This window comes from Pavona decussata, unplaced genomic scaffold (genome assembly GCF_977016875.1).
Source record: "Pavona decussata unplaced genomic scaffold, jaPavDecu1.1 SCAFFOLD_602, whole genome shotgun sequence".
Classification (NCBI taxonomy): Eukaryota; Metazoa; Cnidaria; class Anthozoa; order Scleractinia; family Agariciidae; genus Pavona; species Pavona decussata.
In genome coordinates this window covers 3,068,402-3,084,871 of record NW_028145860.1, presented here as the reverse complement: position 1 = coordinate 3,084,871, position 16,470 = coordinate 3,068,402, and the positions used below count along the sequence as shown (strand labels likewise).

General features: G+C 37.8%; 2 protein-coding genes across 3 annotated transcripts; one reads left to right on the top strand and one right to left on the bottom strand.

Moving 5' to 3' along the window:
* Positions 1-5,702: 5,702 nt before the first annotated feature.
* On the top strand, positions 5,703-8,619 carry LOC146449404 (histamine H2 receptor-like). Its single transcript, XM_085101307.1, has 2 exons — positions 5,703-5,956; positions 6,153-8,619. Exon 2 carries the CDS (start codon positions 6,246-6,248, stop codon positions 7,401-7,403), a length of 1,158 nt encoding a protein of 385 aa, XP_084957433.1. The 5' UTR covers positions 5,703-5,956; positions 6,153-6,245; the 3' UTR covers positions 7,404-8,619.
* Positions 8,620-10,035: 1,416 nt separating this feature from the next.
* LOC146449403 (uncharacterized) lies at positions 10,036-14,737 on the bottom strand. 2 transcript variants are annotated; one of them, XM_085101328.1, is made up of 6 exons: positions 14,652-14,737; positions 14,039-14,124; positions 13,057-13,683; positions 12,287-12,421; positions 11,305-11,484; positions 10,036-10,213 (listed from the first exon to the last, which is right to left on the bottom strand). In XM_085101328.1, the coding sequence occupies exons 2-5, from the start codon at positions 14,106-14,108 to the stop codon at positions 11,309-11,311; spliced, it is 1,008 nt and encodes a 335-aa protein (XP_084957454.1). In that variant the 5' UTR covers positions 14,109-14,124; positions 14,652-14,737; the 3' UTR covers positions 10,036-10,213; positions 11,305-11,308. The 2 variants fall into 2 exon arrangements, with proteins under 2 accessions (XP_084957454.1, XP_084957452.1); XM_085101326.1 differs by lacking the exon at positions 14,652-14,737 and having other exon boundaries at positions 14,039-14,221.
* Positions 14,738-16,470: the final 1,733 nt, after the last annotated feature.

Below are 16,470 nucleotides of genomic sequence, written 5' to 3'. Positions count from 1 at the left end.
GAAATTAACCTTAGCTATTGTGTTCTTACCTTTTCCGACATTTCTTTGGTATTCAGTTATTCCAGCTTGTTTCCTTGTATTCTGTCTTCTCTTTTCAAATTACTGCAATAGTGTCGACCTGTAATTTCAAATTTTCAATCAGTGATTTTGCAGGAAATTTTATTTAAATTGTTATAGCCTGAGAATACCCGCCTCGACTAGCTTCAGATATTTGCGGGTAGGTATATAAACACCTTCAGGTAACTGTCTATTTTTTAATAAAGTGTTGTTGTTGTTGTTGTTGAATACAGCCGCCTCTCATCGCTACTGGTCCCCCGGGGGCACTCCCATATAAAAGTGACTGGGGTGATCGTCGTACCTTTTAGGGATTAAAATTCGTGGTTTGGTACCCCTTAGGGTGCTACAACCTAAAATGACTTCTGTCAGACGTATGGTTTACAAGTGTAGTTTGCGTTAAGCAGAGGTCAATTTAATAAAACTTTCACACTTATAATCAACAATCTGAGTCCTTGTTATTACACGCTCAAGAAGAAAACTAATTTTAATAAGCATTATAAGAAGCTTTTAACGATGATTATTTAACTCGTTTTGAACTCTTCGTTGAGTTTCTTTTTATGTGCGCATGAATTGAACTGCCGTCTCGAAAATTGCTAATTTATTTAGAAACACAAATAACGTAAGCATATACGAATGATGGCCCCGGGATGATGGCTTGTTTTGCCCAGACAACACATTCTCTATAACTTCTATAAAAGAGACAAATATAACGTCCACAAAGACGCTGTTTTAACTATAACAAGGCAAGAAGCCCCTGTTTTATAGTAGTTTCAATCGACGCTTAAATCGAGAAGTGAAGCCTAGCGCACGTGTTCAGTCAGCTAAGCAACATATTTTTGCTCGTTTATAGCGCTATAAGCAAATTTAATGTAATACTAGTAAAGCACAACTCACCTTCAGTTTGTGTATCTTATTGCCTCGCTTTATTCCTCCATTTTCCATCATTTTTCTTCCTTTTTTTTGAGGACCGTTAAGCTAGTCTTTCGAACGTAAGATTCACAGGTCCACGAACTGCTCACAAGTTCGTTATGAATATGGATTAGAAACTGAAGCCAATCACCGTTTAAGAAATGCAAGAAATATTTCGCGCCGCTGTTTGAACTTGAAGAAAGAAAAATTAATAGACAACATGCAAAAATGGCTGACATTTTAACATTCTTTTGTCTGTATTCAGGGTTCAGGGTAAGATATTCTTTTAATTTTTGTATTCAAGAACGAAGTTAGTAAGGCTAATTTGAATGCAAACAAAAGAATATTACAATTCAGCCATTTTTACACAGGGCCTTTGCACGTTCTTTGCAAGTGCGCATGCAAAATCAAAATGAGCCTTTGTGGTAAGGGCGGGGGGGGGGGGGGGGGGACTTAAAATGAACAAGGAAGGAAAAATGATCTATATAGTTCTATAAATACAAGACTTGGTACTGAACACAGTGACATGATAAATTCCTTCCCTTATGCACCAATAAGGACATTCGTCGTACTAATGGCATTTTTGCAAAATTCGTCCCTGCGCTAACAACATTCTGCTGTTAGGTTTGAAAGTTTTAAGCAATTTTCGGTGCGTTTTGATGAGTTTTTTTGGGGGGATTTTCGAACTGCGAGAGTTGTGAGTAAAGCAACTAGTCACCATCTTTTTCGGCACAGTAAATTGAAACCAGAAAAAAAAAAATAAACGAAATGGATTTTTCAAACGTACTCGGCTAAACTTGACTCCTACCGGTATTTGAATGCAGTTTTTGGATTTTCTAACGCTAAGAATAACAGATAAATGTACCAGTCACCATCGTTTTCAGTACGGTAGATTGAACTTTCGTTTTAACAAACCTATATCTGTTTGCTCAAAGCTGATAAAAGGGAAGGGAGAAAGGGGGGGTGGGGGGGGGGGGGAATTCTTGTTCTTGAGAAATGCCCAGAACGCATGCGCAGTAGCAAATGGAGCCACCGTTCTTCATTTTATTTGAGAGATTCTGTGCATGGAGTATTCATCTTTTTTTAACTTGCAAAGAATTTCAGCACACTCATTGGTTGGCTGGATAAGACAGATTTATTCCAGAGTGCTATCAATCTGAGCACAATCATACTTTCAATTAGTACAATTACATAACATAACATTTCTTTCAATCTGTCAATTGATAAAGTAATTGAACGAATGGGAACGTGTCACGAACACTTGGTGTCATATTTCAAAAACCCCAAAACATTTTTTAGTTAACAGGAACCTAAACATAATGGTCCTGTTTGCTATAAATCGAGTGAGTTAAATATTGCTTTTAACACGAGAAAATAAAATTCATATCTTCAAGCCACCATGCAATTCTCTTTTCATTACATAGACAAATCTATCGCTTACCATTTTTCGCCGACTGTTTGTACAAACAACTGTGATAAAGCCGGAAATGAGGTCATCAATACCCTCATACACCAGTGAGGATATGGAAAATATGCCACTCAGGTTATTACTATTATTATTATTGTTTTTATTTTATTTTTATGCAGTGTAAAACGTAAGAATGCTAAACATGAACCATATAGGGCGCACAGCGTAGGCTATGTGGCCTTAGAGAACTAAACTGCTCTATTAAAACTATTTCGTACTTAAAATTACTTAAGTCTAACTCTAAATAACTTGGCGGTAAAATGTTGCAAAAAAATAAAATAAAATAGTAATTAGTATTATGCAGCAGGGGGGGGGGGGGGGGGTAATTCCTAGGGTCTTCTATCTCATCCTCATCAGTCTCATCAGGCAGTGTTGAAAAACCACCTGCCCAGGCCTGTTTTTCACCAGAAGAAAACATGCACTACCACTGAGCTACAGGAGACTCGTGGGAGCTAAAGCCATTAAACTATGTTTTTTCCCGTAGCTCAGAGAGAATGTGGAGGAATGTTTCTTGTCAAAGGAAACAACACAAAAATGCAGAAATTAATGTAGCCTCAAACTGACAACACTCTGATCTTGCGGTAGAAAGTCCCAGACACTTGAATGCAGACTGCTTTGATACATTGAGTCCATTTATGAATAGTCAAGCAGGCGGGGAATATCATGCAGAGATTAGGGAAAGAACCAAATTGGAGCAAAAAAAAGTGCATCCACATCACTCTTTTTTTATTATTTATACAGGAAATCTGGTTTAGCATAGCTAGTTTAAACAGAGGCCTGGTTAAATAGGAAATAAACAAATAACAGAAAAAAAAATACAAAATTGCACACTAATAAAATACATAGAGACGCACTATTATTAATGGGATTCCGTACAGAAGTGCTTGAAGTGGCGTTTCGCCAGGGATTTGAACATACTAAAGTCAATTGCTAATCTAATATTACGCGGCAATGAATGCTGAATGAGCTGAATGCTCAAATTGTCAGAGAGAGACTGGCAGTAGTTGAAGTTGAAATTCGTCAAATATTATGTTTATATTCTTTTGAGTGTTTGATATAGCTTCTCAAACTATTGATAATTCTTGGAGAAATTCGAAGCAAAAGTTCACAAAATTTTATGATAATTAAGATCACATTTCCAAACCTCCTTCACGGTAGTGATTTCCTTTGTTTTCTCTTCACAAATTATTAATGAGTTTGAGAATGGTAGTTGAACACTAATGTCACTAATCAAACACAGACAAGACAAACTTATACTTTGCTGAGGGGCATTCTCTTGCGTCCAAGGTCGACTTGTGGCAACAGCGGCAAGTCCCCACCCAGAACAAAGTTGCCTAATATTGCAAGGAGACCTCATTAATACGTTGAAACACCTTTGATTATACTAATTCATCACTTATGTTGCCTATTTCTAGCTTATCAATGATTCTGTTCATCAATCTTGTTTTGAATTTAGCGGGGTAAATTGGTAATGCCCTCTTCCTCTCCCTCTGTGATGACCGACCCAAATAAGAGTAAGGCCGTTTAGCTCATGAAAATTACGACGTATGCACTAGGCGACGTTCATTTTACAGTGGTTTAACTAGCTTTAGATAACAACAACTAACTAAAATATACCAACCTTACGTTCATTGAATAGCGTCTGAAGACTTCTGAGCCACGGCAGACAAACAACATGGCGGCACCAGACTATACCCGCAAAGATTGCTGGGAAGTAACCGGGAAGGGGTAGGGAGGCAGAGGGGATCCTTCAAAAAGAAAATGTCGAAATTTTCAGCTCTCGTTTGATTTTTATCAGATTATTTTTATACGTATTTAAATAGTGAAATTAAACCATCCCCGAAAACTAATTGAAGTAGAAACATTTATTTAGGGGTGTTGTAACCTCTGAAAACTCGAAACTCACCAGTTTATGGCCCTGTAAAAGTGATCATCTTCTCATCCCCAATGCAGTGATGTACTGTTGCTCTAAAACCTTACTTTTCTGCAGGTCTGCATGTTTGTTGGTAGTTGAGCAGGTGGGTGTACTCCCCTATTTTCGTTGCCTGCTCGCTCCGTTTACCATACAGCTTGCCACGTCAATGGCGGCTTGGCCGCCAAGAGAGACATGAGACGTAGAATGATTATTGGTAGATTTTATGACATTAATTAGTCGAAATTAGAAATCTATGGAATAACTTTCTGGAGGCATCATCGTCATACCATTCTATGGCTAACCATTATTATGGGGAACGGGCGAGTCCAGTCAAATGTACTATGTTCAGTCTTTTTCAAAAATAGCGTGGTTAGTCCTGTTGAATGGCTGGACTTTCTAAGAAATTGGCGGCAATTTCAAGATATATAGAAGCTTTTTTCTTTTCGTAGAAATGGCTGAAAATTTTAAGATGACAAAAAAAAAAACAAAAACACCCATTCCTTGAAATCGTCGAGGCTATTTGGAATTTTGATCCAAATACTGTCTGAAAACTTCGGGTGGTCTTCATGAATTTGTATGTGCCAATCTCCCGCACATACTAGCTGTCATTATGTTTATCCAAGCTTGCAGAAATTGTGCTTCACACGTCTATTCAATATCCTGACGGAAAAACCCTTTCCTGTCCAGAGCAAACAATTAATTTATCTTTGTGAGAAACTGACAGCCTTTATCACTTTCCCCTTCATCCCAATCTGCGCACAGAATTGAATGATAATAACAATAACTTCGTCACATTTTATTAATTTGGCTGTGCCTTCGTTAAGATTTGCAAAAAAGATAATCATTGGTGCTTAAAAAGTCAAAACTTCCTGTATCTTCGAAACAAAATTAGAATTTTGTCTAACGAATTAAGAAAAAAAAGATTCTGTTTCAAGAATTTCATGTTACAGGATAATGGTTATTTGATATTTTCTAGTGTTGCTATGACAACTGCTATCTCAGAAACACAGGGGATGTGAAAAAGAACTTTCGAAAAATATGTATAATCACAGAAAATTAAATCATTTATCATCAGGCTTAAAAGTGAGATAAATCAATTTAGGAAGTAGATATGATAATGAATATAACAACGAGTTTTCTGGTTTTTACTCAGAAAGTCTTGTGAAAAACAACACTCGATTAATTACTTGAAAAAGATACGCGTTTGAAGTCGTGTTTTACATATCCATTTGCTTTTGTCAAGTTAGCTTTCAACGCTGCTTTTAAAATTTCTTTCCTTTTTTAAATTCTACTGCAATATACGTCTCATTACGTTCAATTTGAATTGCTTGGAAAGGCCATTGTACAAACAGAGGCATTAGAAAAATCAACAACTAGATGAAAGCTGCTATTCATATTAAACAAAGATAGGATGCATTCATAATGAAATGAAATGTGTCTTAAAAAAGATCACTTGGATCGGCCTTAATTTTGGTTTTCTTCGTGGAGCGAGTTGCTTTATAGCGTCTGTAGAATTCAAAGTTTAATTTGTACGTTTAGTCTTGGAAGACATCTGCTTTCGGTGCTTGGCAACTCGTTGCGATTGATTCGAGAGGAAATTCTATAAGGTTAGAAACTGGACTTGTGAACTTCAATTTAATTGAATTAATATTTTCTTGTCCCGCCTTTGGTAGAGTTTGTTTACTACTTTCGTTGTGTCTTTTGCAAAAGTTTTCAGTGACAGTAGCAGCTCCAACACTGACTTCTACCACGAAAGAAATAATTACCTTCAATCTTTTTTTTTTTTTTTTTGAATCTTTTCAGAGACAAGTGATGCACACTTCGAGCTGAGTTTGGCAGGACTCGATAAAATTTCTTTCAAAGTGATTTGCAGTAGCGACCAACCGAAGATTCACCATGGTTCGATTACATCAATACAGACCTCTCATAATGGTATTGTTTCTTGCTATGGGCGAAGCCGCACCTTCCAACTCGACCATGAAAGTTGAGGTTGTTACGACTACAGCTGTCGCCGCCTCAACCGTGGCACTCGTTCTTGTAATGGTGCTAGCGTTGTTAGGGAACACCTTAGTCTGCGTGGCTTTCTATCGCTCAACAAATCTACGAAGTGTTACGAATGTGTTCATTGTGTCGTTGGCGGTCACTGATATTCTTGTTGCAGCCGTCTCCATACCCATTTGGCTGGTCATTAAAAACGACTGCATTAATAACAGCACGGCTTGTGATCCTGTGCTTTTAGCGTTTTGGCGCTGCCTCGATATACTTTTCTCCACCGCTTCAATCATGAACTTATGCGCAATAAGTTGTGACCGCTACATTGCTATAACCTCACCACTACGCTACACGCAGATCATAACCAAGACCCGCGCAATAATAGCTTTAATCTGCCTCTGGTCGTACTCAATAGTAATTGCCACTATTAATCTACACGGGGGAAAATATTACCCCGTCCTTGTTTTCGTAGTTTCGTTTCTTCTTCCTCTAATAGTGATGTTATACTCGTATTCGCGCATATTTCTTGCAGCCATACGCCAAGTGCGCCGCATTCAACCGATACGCCAAGCGTTCTACTTCAAGCGTGAGATAAAAGCAGCGAAAACATTGGCAATGGTGATGGGGGTGTTCATCGTGTGTTGGACACCGTTTTTCGTCATCAATATTCTCGTGATGTTTTGCCGAGGTTTCTATGTTAAACCAATAATGACATTAGCCATTAAGCTGCTGCATTACGGCAACTCGGCGTTAAATCCAGTGATTTACTCAAGTACCAATCGCGATTTTAGGAACAAGATTTTGCGCGTTCTTCCTTGGAAATGTGGATCGTTCCAAAGTAATATCGGCGACGCTGTTGTTCATTTCTGGAGCAGCTCCAGTTTTCGCACGCTTGGAATAAGTTCCGTGGCTTACCCTAACACCTCAGAGAAAAACAATAATGTATCTCAAGAGGAAATTACAAGCGCTCAAGAAAATGCGTCTGTTAACAAAACCAATGTACATGTACAAAGTGTACCTATTGGCGTTGAAAGTCACCCTCCTGTGACTGTATCACATTAGAGGCTGTTGTTCTACCCCTGGGGGAGATTGTACCCCACGGAATTTTCTGTGAGCACCAGGTGCCAAATATGTAATCTGCATCACTTGCTTTCAGATCCGACCCCTAAAATCCATAGTAGTTTTCAGACCTGGCCCTAGTTGTTCAAAGGGCGGATAATTTTATCCACTGGATAGGTTGCTATCCGGCAGTTAAAATGTGTGCAGTATTTTCCCGATAATCCTAAAATTTGTGAATAGAGTAGAAGCATATGTCAAATTTAAGTATGGGATTGCGTGGAAAACTTGCCAGAAGCGTTGGTTGGAGTACATTTGCTCCACTGGATAGCGACTTATCCACTGGATAAAGTTATTCGCTCTTTGAACAACTGGGACCTGGTTTGTAAATGTTAAATCCATATCCGCTTTAAGATTTTAAGACAAAAATGGTTGAAATCTGTAGCCACTGGCAACAAATATTGTATGCATAAATACTAGTGTCACTTTCGCAAGTAATAATGGTGAGGAAATAAATAGCTGTATTTACTTGGATTTGGATAGACTTCCTGTGTGGCTTGCAGTCAACAAAGTCACTTTAAATATGACAAAAAAGCGTTTCTGCTGATTGGCACTAAAGCAAAGATTGTGAAATCTTACAGTGAATACTATTATCAATCACAAAATCAATAAGTTTTCAGTAAAACAGGTGTTGACTACAAATTCTTTAGGGATAAGGGGGTGAGTTTGTAAAGAAACTGTGGTGTTGCGTCGGTGGGGAGTAGAAACAAATGTTTGGTTTATCAACAGAGTTGATAACTGAAGGTAAACTAAGAGTGTACCGTAGAGATTGGAGTGCTGTCATTTCGAGCGTTAGCCCTTCTTAGAGAGTTTTAGATCCGAGTTTACCGCGAACCTCTAATCGCGGTTTACGATGACCCGTTTGCGATTCGACATTCAAACATAATTCGATTTAGTTCTTCTTGCAAATTTACGGCCGCCATTTTGAATCAGCAGCCATGAATGACACTTGTTTTCAAGATCCAATTGGATTTACCAAATTTAGCTTTTCGCCCGAATTTTTTGCCTCTGTTTATGGATAAAGACTTGTTCCACAAGATTTTTGTATCATTACGTGAGATAAAACAAGAGTTATACCCTAAAAGCTTTCAGGTAAATGACATACGTGAAAACCTGCCTTTCCACGTTGAAAACGCACGTCGAAAACCTCAAACGTGACGTGAAGACTAGTCACGTGACCTCCAGCGGTTCGCGGTAAACTCAGACTAAAACTCTCTGAAAACTAAAACTTATAGTTTTGTTGGCTGGAGCGTCATGATCAAAGGTGTTAGATTCTAATTGGCTGTTATGCCTGACCTTGCAAAAGCATTGGGTTGTTTTGAAATTAGATGCTTGGTTAGGCGGATTGTAAGAGCGGTATACCAAGGTTTGAATCTCACCTGGAGTTTAAATATTTTAATTTGTTTTAAAAAAAGACACGTCTGGGACAGGAGCGCCATTAAACTTATTAAGTTTTTTGTTTCAAATAAGACTGTTTTTGCCAGTTATAATCCACTGGTCAAATCCCTAGGAGTTTCCCCTCAAAGTGACTATAATTATAAAACAGTAGAAGTAATTTCTCATTTTATTAGCCTAGCCAAGGTGTACGGTAAATAAAGAGCGACCTAAAAAGCCCTTTGTTTTGTTGTTAATTGAGTAAATTCCCTTTTCTAGTTGACGGGCCAAGGACCCTTGGTTTGCCTTTATATTAAAAGGCGGTGTGTTTTGTTGGCTGGAGCGTCATGATCAAAGGCATCAGATTCTAATTGGCTGTTATGCCTGACCTTGCAACAGCATTGGGTTGTTTTGAAATTAGATGCTTGGTTAGGCGGATTGTAAGAGCGGTATACCAAGGTTTGAAATATAACCAATACCAAAGTACTCATATCTGACCCATTACAACTAATAAAACTATGAACCAATCAGAACTCAACAAACAAACGTGACGCAAGAGCCAAACGCGGGAAAATAAACAAATGATGCCAAGCACTTCACAGCGGCAAAACGGCTGAGCATGCGCACGACTTAGCAGCTTCAGTGACTTTCGAGACGGCGGTAGTGAACGCTTCATCGATTTATGAATCAAATATTCTTGAGAATTTATACATTACTACTTACGCCGCTCTATTATCGCCGTCATGCAAATTAGATATTTGCAATAAAAAAGGCAAAACAAACTGTTATCTGAAACACAGTGGCCATTTAACGGCACTCGATGTTCAGAGACAAATTTTCCCCGCTTGCAAATCGAGATGAGAGAAGGTATAGATAGAGGTAAACAAAGACAAGATTTCTTACCGGCACTCGACGTTCAAAGCTTAACTTTTAGGCAACGGCCTTATCTTTTAGCTCGAAGCAAACCGCAAACCAACTTTCTCAAATATTTTGTTTGAATTTCTCGGCTACAAAGCGGTCACGATTGCGCACGCGTAGTATGTTTGATTGCTGTAACGCCAATCACGGGGAACCGGTTTCAATCGCGGGAGGACTTAAGGAAACTGGTGCCAAGCGCGGGCAAACCTGTGAAACTCAGGACTGGTTTGGGTTTGAAAGAATTCCAAGCCAAAACCAAACGAACAAACAATCAAAACAAGAAACGGCATCCACATTCTCAGTTTTATTTCTTATGAGGAACCCATCACCTTGTTCTTATACAGTGTACAGTTTTTACCTGTACGGAGATAAATCGACATTCACATTTGAGATGAAATTGAAATTCTAAGACACTAAATTCTTTGTCTTCCCAGATTGTGAAGTTTTCATTTAACCCCGTTTACCTGTACAAGAAAAGAAAATAAGGAACATCACTTTTATAAATCTACCATAAGCTTAAAACAAAAAAAAACCCTAGCATAGTTTACCCTTTAAAAGGAATGGAATAGCTGACAGATGTTAGTACTGCCGGCCTTCCAAGGGCGCGAAGTTCTTGTGTCAAGCTCGATCTTCCTGGAATTGTTGGGCAGATGACTTCCCACCTCTCGTCGGATCCCGTGCTTCAAGATGTTCCCCAAATTACAGCTCCCCTGGGGGCGCTCCCTCACATAAACAATGCCGGAATGTGTAGTTACAAGGGAATGGCTTTTGGGCCATTTTGGTGTGAACTAGGGTTTGGGACTTTGAACTTAAAAAAGAGGAACAATTTAGATGTTTTAGATCTGACAGTAAATTAGCATCGAATTTCATAAGCCAACGGATTAAAGGATGGTAAAGAGAGGTCTTCGATTATCTAAGAAATCATCGTTGTGTGGCCTTTGCCTTCAAAAGCTATCAAAATTAAATAAATATATTTTGGTCTTGAATAGAATTATGGATTACCCCACCCCCGTTACGCAATATCAACATTCATATTCACCTTACTATTATCTTCCTGTTTTTCATGGCAATAGTTGGAGGAATTTGTTTGAACATCAACACATTTTAGCTTTCGTGGTCATGTGTTTCTTTCTTATGACTTGTTTGTGGTAATGATTGGAGAAATTAAATGCTGCTTACTACTGGGACTTAATGTTTAACAGGAGAAACAAGAGCTGACGAGAGGAACATGGAAGACGAGTACAATAATGATGATGATGATGATGACGACTGATCATGATGATGATGATGATAATTATGATGATGATTTGGATAATGATGATGATGATGATGATGATGATGATGATGATGATGATAATGATAATGACGATGATAATGACGATGATGATGCATCATTCTTTGCCATTGTGTTGGTCCTTGAACAAGGAACTTTGAAACCATATCACGACAGGAGAAAGCTAGGGAATCTAACAATAACAAGGCGGCATGATTTCATTTAAGCGACAAAGGGTCTTTTTTGCTGGCCTTGTTAAATTTTAGCCTTAGCCTTACTTACCAAGTTATGCCAATACTTTATAAACGAAGTTAGACCTTTTTCTGCCCACTCCCTTTTTGCAAGCCTCGCTTGGCCCATGCTTCTTGTACGAGTCACCGTCAGCTCCCCGGCAAATGCCATAAAAGGTCAGGGCAAAGTACTCCTTCCCAGCCTTCTTTGCAGCCTGATAGCAGGTGTCAACTGAGAGATGACAAAAATAATAAATCTGGTAAATTTCGGAAGAGCCAGCACCACGAAAAAGGCGTCTCTTTATTAGCTTTAATCTCAACGTACCGAATAGAGCAGCAAAAAACGGAGTTCGTCAAGTCGTTAGCAAGCAGAATATCTATTATTTTTGTTATTATTATCATTATTATTATTATTATTATTATTATTATTATTATTATGACAAAGATTGGTATTTTTTCATCCCTGGTAGCGTGATTATAAAAGACCTTGCAAGGTAAGAACACACAGCAAAATTCTTCACTCAGGCTAGTGCGTTCGATTGACCTTATTCTGGAATAGGAATGCATATAATGATGATGATGATGATGAGAAATCCCTCATAAGAGGTTTTAGGAGTTACTAGAGTACGAAATGGCTCTTAAATTGTCATGTGTCATGTGTCATGTGTCAGTGAACGTTTGCACATAAAACTTAACAAATTACTAAAAAAGAGAAATTTAACAACTATTCCGCTCATTCTTATTCCGGAATATGATGACAGAAAACTTTGAAACCGCATAGCTTTTGCCTTTAGTTACACAAATTTATGAATTGGTATCATCCTTCCGTAATTTAAACTTAAGACATAAGGTGCTGACAGTTGGTAGGAAAGGGAGCCACGAAGAGTTTATCATTCCTGCTCTGTACATTTAACGGAAATGTCCTTATTGCAATATGCTAACGTGTTCCATTATAGTTTAAAACTTCTGCAATTCCTAAGAAAATTAAACATCACAGAAAAGACAGCACAGAATGACCAGCATCTGGGACTTACTGGTTTTGTCGACGTCAGACCAGTCAATTTTCTTTCGTAGGTTGACGAGGAACAGCGGCAAGGCTTTGTCACGTTTCTTTTCTCTCCAACATCCCATGGCCTCCCACGGCTTCTTGTCCAAGGGCATGTCGACTCCTTATGGAAAAAGGAAGAAGTTACCATTAAAGTTTATTTAAAAAAAACCCAGCGTTTTTTATTTTAATTTAAAAAAAACAAAAAACAAAACAAAACAAAACAAAAAAAAACACAGAAAAGAAAAGTTAAGTAAAGGGGATAAACGACAGTGCGACAAGTTTTCAAATTATAGTTGTTTACATTAGTTTACATAAGATGCGATTTTTACCCAAATTTAACTTGCTTTGACAAGTATTGCCATTTTCTACTTATACATTGTGTAAAGTAAATGCCCGATTCCTGTAAGTGAAAGTGGCCAACTCGAAAACCCAAAATAATTGGTCAGTTACGCGAATTTTATTTTTCATCAAAGGTGGCTTCGGCTTTTGAGTTGATCACTACCACAGACAAGCAAGAACTAAGGGTATTTATCATAAATAATTTACAAAGTAGAAAATGGGAAGAAAGTACACAATCAAGACATATAGTTCACAGTTCATATAGCACATAAACAATTGAAATTAGCATTATGACGGGGAATTTGCTATCTCTTGGTCAAAACTGCACATGTTTTTGTCAAAGTTTCCTTGCACATTTTCAATCTTTTCTCAGCTTAATTTTATGCCTTGAAGAGAAATGAAACAACACATTCTTACCTTGGATTTCTTGTATTTGTTCCTGCGTCAAAGCAACATTATAAATTCGCATCTTGGTGATCTTTCCTTTGAAGGAACCTAAGTGTTCTTGAAAACTAGCTCCCATTCTGGCATTAGACTGTGTACCCAGGTCATTTCCAGCTCCCATATTTACCGTCTGGACCGCAACTCCATCGACCCATAACTTTGCTTCCCCAGAAGAACGCTCGTAGGTTGCACCGACAAACTTCCATCCACCTGCTATGGGCGTATTCCACAAGAAACGATTCGGAGCACTATTATCTCGATATCGGAAGCGGGAATAAAGCTTTCCTTGATATACTAACAGGTTAACTCCAAAGTTGTATTTGTCTGGAGAATAAACGAACAGAGGCCCGTCCGTGCCGTCAGAGTACACCCAACACAACATCGTCATAGAGTGTTGAAACACGTCCAACGCTCCCCCTTCACTGTTGGGAAACTCGATGTAGCTATCCTGATTTCCATGAAACTCATAAGAGCCGTCAGCTTGTCCGTCAGGTCCTGGGGCCAAATTAATTCCAGTGGGGACGCCTTGGGGCGATCGATCTTTGATTTCCTTGGTGCCATATTTGACATTCAGAGGGAAAAAGGCAACGGGATCTGGAACTTGATGAGTAAGGTATAGAATGATTAAATTACGTTCATTATTACATACTTGGAAAAATAACTATATTTTAATTGGTTGAGAGACGGGATATTGTACCCTGCTCGTCGGACGTTACAACCCCCCACCATGATACAAGGGGTGAAGGGAAGGTGGGGGACGGATGCAAACATTCCCTTAGCTTTTGCTGTGATCCGATATTTTACGAAGACTAGCCCCTGTAATATAGTATACAGCCTGTGATGGTTTCGTCAATAAAACGGTAACAGGTGGCAGCGTTTTGGTAAGATTTTAGTCATCTTTTCTTCGAAATCATTTCAATGGAAGGGTGATCAATGTGCGCAATAAATCACTTACCATCTGCTCCAAGAGCCTCCATTTTCACGATCAGGAACAGCAAGACGGAAATATACACAATCCGGTCCATGATCCTGTCTAGAATGCTAAAGTTAAATCATCAAAAAGTTTGAAAAGAGGTGTTTCCTAAATATCATGGCCATTTTAGTTAACTAGATTTTATAATTTCATAGAAATACAAGATATGGCAAACTACTCACTTGTTAGTTTTGATAGTCTTATAGTAAGAAATACAAGATATGGCATTCGTGCGCCCGTCCACGGCCGCCGCGAATCATTCATCCACATTTCAGCAGACGTACACTTCTCAAATCAGAGAAATTTTATCTCATTTTTTAACAACTGTTTTCATGAATTTCTGTCTTCTATTTCGGAAAGGAGCTGAGTCTCATCAACTTGATATAACGTTTTTTGGTCATCAGTTCCTGAAAGTAAAGATCTCAAAAAAGTAAAGAAGGTAACGACCCTCGTTGCTTTCGTAATTTTACGGTATTTTCATTTGGGCCTTTTAAAATTTCTGCTTGATGAGAGTAGACCAGGACTCTGCGGTTAGAATTAAATACAAAAGAAGAATTAAGACAGTCAGAAATAATGCAAAAAAGTGAAAACTTACCGAAGAACAAGGAAAAAGAACTAGTACTTTCGAAACCTCCTTCTGCGTTGATGCTGCTTACCAGAGTTACAGTTAAGAGTGAATGGTATGTATCTCTCGAGGAGGCAATTTATTTGTGAACAAGGTACTTAGATATAAAGAAAGCACATTTTCTGACCACAAACAATGTCTTTCTTTTAGTTGCTGATTACATTGTCTGGGATGGTTCCCATTGGGATTATTAGATCCTTTATAAGCAACTCGCTTTGAATCATTATCACACCAAATGACAAAGTATACAAATTGAATCAGGATTCATGGTGACACTCTTTCAAAACGCCTCCATATATAATTAAAGTACCTTTGAAGTTAAAATCAAATATATCAGAGCTTTGTCTGACTAATTATAACGTGATCAATTTCAGTGTTATTTAGGAAGGAAGGCAATTTTGGCTGTTTTCTCTCAAATACATAGACCAGAACTCTGCAGTTATATATATATAAAAAAGAAAAATCAAGACAAGCAGAAATGAATGCAAACAAGTGAAAACTTATGGAAGAACCAAGAAAGAGAACTGGTACCTTGGAGCTTCTGAGTTGATGCTGCTTCTAAGAGTTACAGCTAAGAGTGAATGGCATCCCTCGGGGAGGCAATTTATTTATGAACAAGATACTCAGACTGTCTAAAGAAAGCATATTTTCTGACCTCAAAGAATGTCTTTCTTCTAGTTGCTGATTATATTGTTTATTTTAGTACTGTTATTGAAATTATATCTATCGCAAATAGCATTTCTATTGTAATATCTTTTGTTAATATTAGTTTTGTTGGATTGTAAAGCGCCTTTGATCATTCTAATGTTTGTTGAACGAACTTTTGGGGAACTAGCTGGGTTCACTTCAACAAATGGACTTGTACGAAGTCAGCGCACTACTCTTTTACACTCAATTCTGCGCTAAACTAGAAAGCACCCATTTTTATACTGACTCGACAACCATCTGCTTAACGCAAACTAAATCTTACGCAAGCCTTCTGTGATTGGCTACAAGGAGCTTATTTGCATCCATGTCTTCGATCTATTAGCCAAGTCAAAGACATTTTTCTAGTAAGATATCACCATGAAGATTGGGTTGTCCAGTCAATACAAAACAGGGAAAGCAATATAAAAATTACAAAGTCCAGGCTTATACAGTAAGGTTTCATAAAGATAATCTGAAAAACACTAAAAATTGTTGCTTAAAAATTGTACAAGTAGTCGATTCGGTGGAACTGTCAGCCTTCTTCATCAAAAATGATTGGTTAACGGTTTCCATAAATTAAATGAGTACGTGGTAAACAAAACCTAGAGCTTAAATTATATATTCAGTACGTGGTTGATAGCAGGATTACAACAATGAACATTTATCTTCATAATTACTTTTGGATCAAAGTATATTTACTTTCAAAAACACCTTAAAAATTACAGATATTGTTATTTAGATATCTTCATCTTTAAAATGAACATCAACTACCATGAATTCGGTGAAAGAACCCAAGAAAATCTACTAAACATGACTAAAAATAAGAGCAGTAACAATTTCCTGGAATAAACAAGCGAAAAGGTCAAGTTGAGGAAAAACTTATAAAAAGTAAGGTAAACAAGCTAGGTATTATCATTTGTAAGAAACTTATTAAAAATATTTTTACGATCAGATGTGTTTCCGCAGAAACATACAGCTGCTCATACCAAATTCATGTCAGGAGAATTTATACGTTAATCACACATTAAGAACAACTAAGTCGAACTAGAAGGTATTATCTATGGAGAGCTGCGTAAAGAAGAAAATGAGTCAACGTTAACTG

What these genes read in the sequence shown, in the direction of transcription:
- LOC146449404 (XM_085101307.1), top strand. Translation starts at nt 6,246, where the DNA reads ATGGTTCGATTACATCAATACAGACCTCTCATAATGGTATTGTTTCTT.
- LOC146449403 (XM_085101328.1), bottom strand. Translation starts at nt 14,108, where the DNA reads ATGGACCGGATTGTGTATATTTCCGTCTTGCTGTTCCTGATCGTGAAA. An exon ending in ACAAATACAAGAAATCCAAG is followed by an intron (nt 12,422 to 13,056) that starts GTAAGAATGTGT and finishes TTTTTCCATAAG; the next exon opens with GAGTCGACATGCCCTTGGAC. An exon ending in GTCTGACGTCGACAAAACCA is followed by an intron (nt 11,485 to 12,286) that starts GTAAGTCCCAGA and finishes GTCATCTCTCAG; the next exon opens with TTGACACCTGCTATCAGGCT.